This window comes from Mercenaria mercenaria, chromosome 3 (genome assembly GCF_021730395.1).
Source record: "Mercenaria mercenaria strain notata chromosome 3, MADL_Memer_1, whole genome shotgun sequence".
In the NCBI taxonomy this organism is placed as follows: Eukaryota; Metazoa; Mollusca; class Bivalvia; order Venerida; family Veneridae; genus Mercenaria; species Mercenaria mercenaria.
In genome coordinates this window covers 48,947,312-48,952,372 of record NC_069363.1, presented here as the reverse complement: position 1 = coordinate 48,952,372, position 5,061 = coordinate 48,947,312, and the positions used below count along the sequence as shown (strand labels likewise).

General features: G+C 36.0%; 1 protein-coding gene across 1 annotated transcript; it reads right to left on the bottom strand.

Annotated features, from left to right (window-relative positions):
* On the bottom strand, positions 1–1,501 carry LOC128555890 (neuroligin-3-like). Its single transcript, XM_053539688.1, has 2 exons — positions 888–1,501; positions 1–422 (listed from the first exon to the last, which is right to left on the bottom strand). Exons 1-2 carry the CDS (start codon positions 1,499–1,501, stop codon positions 167–169), a joined length of 870 nt encoding a protein of 289 aa, XP_053395663.1. The 3' UTR covers positions 1–166.
* Between the last annotated feature and the right edge of the window lie 3,560 nt (positions 1,502–5,061).

Below are 5,061 nucleotides of genomic sequence, written 5' to 3'. Positions count from 1 at the left end.
TTTACTCTTCTGAAAACATCAAAAACCAAGTTTTATGCTAGAACTATGAGAAAAAATATAATCAAATACTACTGCATCAGAAATAATTAATTTTGAGTTTGGCATTAAAAGTCCAGTCACTTTTATATTTTACTGATTCTACAATATGGATACATTATTGTGTCAACTATCCTCCGTCACAATTTCCGTCTTTTTCGCAGGATTCGTCCACCTGATTTCCATATTCTGATGTTAATGTTTGCGCACGCTCAGCTTCACCAAACAAAGCTGGCAGTGTATTTCGCCAAAAGGCAAATTCCCGAGCATATAAAAACTGTCTAACGGTATCTTCTTTGTCCAGTATCGTGTATTTCTGTGAGGTCATGCTGTACTTTGGCCAAATCAATGATGGTGATGCATTGCGAACTGGTTTGTTAGGATCTCTGGAAAAAATAACATTTAATAGAAAAGAAATTAGAACGCTATCACATTGTCCTTGAATCTGAAACGAAAACGACACTGAGTTACTAAAAAGAAAATTTAGACAGTAGAAATTTGTTGATACTGATAAATGATTTGTGTTAAAACATAAGATAGTCAATTAAATATAAACACTCAAACTAAAAAAGAGTTGAAAATTATCTGACGCCCAAGAATCCAATGATTTACAGTAAACTCCGGTTATAGCGAAGTCCTCGGGATCCGGCGAAACTGCGGACGCGTTCCTTATACTTATAAACAGTATTTGTATCGATAATATTCCAAAAGCTAGAATGGAAATACGATAATGGTCAGCTAATTGTTGTTTATACAGTCATGCGTATTGATGTTCATGTTAAATATAATTTACGAAACCGTTAAGAAAACTAAAAATAATGCTAGGGGTTACCAAACATAAAAGAGCATACCCAGATTTGGCAAAATTGGTCCAGTATGTTATCATTCTCCTGGAAAGATCATACTCCCACTGTGGAGGAAGGTCAGTCTTATCTTTATATATCACAAAATTGTAAACAAACAGCGGCGCAATTTCATCGCCACGGACTGCCTTCTTGACCAAAGCTGGGGTTGGAAGTGATCGTTTATGAAGCTGGGGGATAAAATTATAAACATAGCTGTCCACATTTGATGCATTAGCATGAATCCGACTCATTTCTATCCCTGAAACATTGAAGTAAGTATCTCCGTTAAGTCGCAATACTTGTTCGCGTAACCTCTTAGGATCATCAGGACTTTCCCAATCCGTATATTCAGCAATTAGCAGTTGTTTCACAGAGTTTGGCACTTTCTTGTCTGCACCATAAATCTGTGAAATCGCTCCTGGAATGTGGTGGTTGTTTATTTGCTCACGAGTAATTTCTAACTGATCAAGATCCTCCGGTCTCCCCATCATCATAATGAACAATGCTCCTTCAGCACCATTAATTCCATTTATTAGTTTTAGTGAGCGAAAGAATTCTATTTCCGACTGAGGTTCCGATTCTGCCAGTTTATACAGATCTGTCGGGTGTTTTTTTAACATATTCACCATCAATTGTCGGTGATATTATAAGTTCCATGGCCGTCTCCATGTCCCCGACCGCAATGACATCGGAATTAACTTTGATGATGTTTTCTGGCGTTGCTGATTTAAGACAATGAAAAATGTCATCCTGGTTTTCATATCTACAGCCCAAGTACCTTGCGTAATGTTTAGCAGTTTCTTTATTATTCTTTTGAAAAGCTGTAGGTACAATTAAAGTGTACAAACAGCTCCTCCAGATGATCCAAAAACAGTCACTCGATCTTTAACCCCACCAAATGATTCAACATTCTCGTTCACCCATTGTAAGGCTAAACGTTGATCCCACATACCAAAATTACCAGCGGATGTTTTATCATCTAAATCCATAAAACCCAATAATCCCAGCCTGTAGTTAATTGTCACTGTGATAACATTTCCAACAGACGCAAAAACCTCACTTTCAAACATATGTCCAGCACCCACAGCGTATCCACCCCCATGTATGAAGACCATTACCGCGTGGCCCGATTTCTCATCCGGTTTTTGCCAAGGTACATAAACATTTAGAAATAAACAGTCTTCCGATCTTTTACCTAAAGGCTTTCCAAGATTATAAGAGTCATATTGTGGACATGCCGGTGGGTCTTCTGTGGCATCATACGGCTCAGAAAATGTTCCGTACGGTAGTGGTTTTTTAAATCGTAATTCTCCAAGCGGTGCTTTAGCAAACGGTATTCAAAGGTATTTATCAACCTCGTATGTGTTCGGACACGTTCGGTTACACCATTAATAACACCAAGTGGTGTTGAAACACTAGGATTTCCTGCAGCTGAATGAAGTAACAAAAGTAATATTGTGCAGGTAAACGAAGCCGCCATTTTTCCACAAACTACGTGTAAACATACAGTGCTTTAGGGTATAGAGGATAGCTAACAAAATGTCCCTGCTTTCCAGTTCAAAGTAAATAAACCTCGTATTTTACTGTATAAAAGAAGGAAAATGTACATAACTGTATTCAAAACATTCAAATTTTAATAAAAATTTCAAATGCTTTTTGCGCTTGTTACGCGCAAATAACAAATCTGCGCGTTTAGTAAATCGCGCAGCGCAAACAAACAATTTTCTATTTGTGCAACGATACTAAAATTTGTTAAACGCGCAAGTTAACTGCCTTGCGCGTTTATGTAGCAGGGTACACTTCGAAAATATTTGTTATAATTAGAACTTCGTGATTTTGGACGTCTGTAAATTAAAGTAAGAGAAAATGATTGTTAATTCTTTAGAAAATTTAAACAGCCGATACATGTAAAATTCTGATGTAAGTTGTAAAACTAACTGCTGCTAGCTTTGTATGAATCGGTGAGTCAGCTTGGCGCGGGAAATTTAAATCACGGAAGGGTTCCGTGCTTGTTGATTGATACTCAGGAACAATTTCGCTATTTTGTGAAAAAACGAGCTGGATGGGCCCCCATTCCGTTTATATCCTGTAGTTCAGTAGGGACTATTAAATTGAGAAATGCAATAAAATTGGGCATTGTTCTTGCAGCGGGATCATCGCAGGCTGTTCAAAAGGTGCAAAATTGATGATTTTGGCATGCTATTTTTAATGGAATATGTAAAACTTTCGTGTTGATGACTTTCTGCATTCTTGTATGAGAGTCCTGGTCTTGCCATTAATTAAAGGCCTAGATTCACTACTATATAAGTGCCCCCACCCCCAATCCAATATACAACTCCCATCTTATCTGCTGCTTATCAGCGATTATACAACAGTAACTGATTAGAGGGCAATTAGCACAACAGGGACCCCAACTAGACCATGAGATGTGTGCAGTGGAGTTGAAAGAAATTAATTTTTCTTCAGTGAATGTGAAATGATAATAATAATAATTATTATTTTGATATTATATACTAATAGATGATAAAAACTATTACTTTAATGTTATAATAGTAGTAGTAGTAGTAATAATAATAATAATAATAATAATAATAATAATAAAAAAATCATAATAGTTATTATTATTATAATATTACATATAGGATAATAAAAGATACAGTAATAATATTGAAAATAATAATGATAATAAAATACAAGTATAGTGAAAACTTCATGAGTTCTTAGTGCTGACAAAAATTAATATAAAATTATTGTGTTCCATCTATACTCAATTTTCATTTTAAGTTTGTTGCCAAAAGTGACTTTTATTCATGATTTGCTTTGTAACTTTGAAATGCACATACTGTTTTCAATTTTAGACAAATATTATGTACAGTATTCTGCCAGCTTTAGATGAGTGAAAGTCACATTTTTTTCTGAAATATCACAATTCTCCAGACAGAATTTGAAAAAAATGAAAACTTGCATATTTCTTTAAGAAAGTTTCTCATTATTTTATTATTGTGAAAATAAGTTTCTGATTATTTTATTATTGTGTTTGATCAACAATATTTTTCTTTACATAGAAATACCCCCCCCCAAAAAAAAAAAAAAAAAAAAAAAAAAAAAAAAAAACACACCCTAGTATAACTTTAAATGTTATTAATTATTCATTAATTTAAAATAAACTACATTATTTCCCCTTCTCACTAATTGATACACTTGAAAGGTAGACTGACTCTCCAATAAACAATGACCCTTGTTTATTGGAACCATACTGTGATGGTCATTAGCCCACAACTGTGCTGGTGAAGACAGAAATCCCTTGGCCCACTGCCAAAATCTAGGCCTTTAAATGAACAAAACATGCACGCACTTTATAAAGTGGCTACCCTGAATCTGCTTATTATGGAAGTGCATTGCGACTCGTTACATGTAAGCCCGGTCGTGCCCAAAATTTTCGACCCTAAGTGTACCCTGCTACCTTAAGTATATCAGTCTACGCTAATAACATACGGATAAATTGACATTCCACAAGAGGACTTTTTATAGTTTTTCTAAGTCCGCAAAAAAACCCTCCTTACCAGGTAGAGATACCTTAAAATACACCTAAAATTTAAAAGTAACATCTAAGTTGTACCACAGAAAAGTGGTCTCGATTTTTCCCTACGGCCATTAATAAAAATTTACAATATGAGATTTTTTTATAGTAACAACAAAGGGAAGTAATTCTAAAACTATGGATCTGGTTCTTGCGCATGACACAATCATAATCCCTCCATGCATGAAGAAGAAATGCCCCGGAAAACGTCATTCTTGATTTTGACTTTTGACCTCTAAGTGTGACATTTACCTTTTAGACCTAGGAACCTGGTTCTTGCGCATGACACTCCGTCTCATAGCGATGAACATTTGTGCCAAGTTACATGTAAATCAAAATACCTCCATGCATGAAGAGGAAATGCTCCGGACAAAGTATCGACCCTTGACCTCTAAGTGTGACATTGACCTTAGACCTAGGAACCTCGCTTTTACGCATGACAGTCCGTCTCATGATGGTGAACGTTTGCGCCAAGTTACACCAGAATCCCTCCATGCATGAAGAAGATATCAACCGGACAAAGTATGTGGACGCCGCCCGCCCTCTCGCCCGCCAGGGGAGTTCCCAAAATACGTCCCATTTTTCAAACGGGCGTATAAA

Bases quoted from the DNA above. Each gene is read 5' to 3' on its own strand.
- LOC128555890 (XM_053539688.1), bottom strand. From the start codon at position 1,501: ATGTTAAAAAAACACCCGACAGATCTGTATAAACTGGCAGAATCGGAA. The intron at 423-887 runs GTATGCTCTTTT...TATTTTTTCCAG, and splicing joins ACCAATTTTGCCAAATCTGG to AGATCCTAACAAACCAGTTC.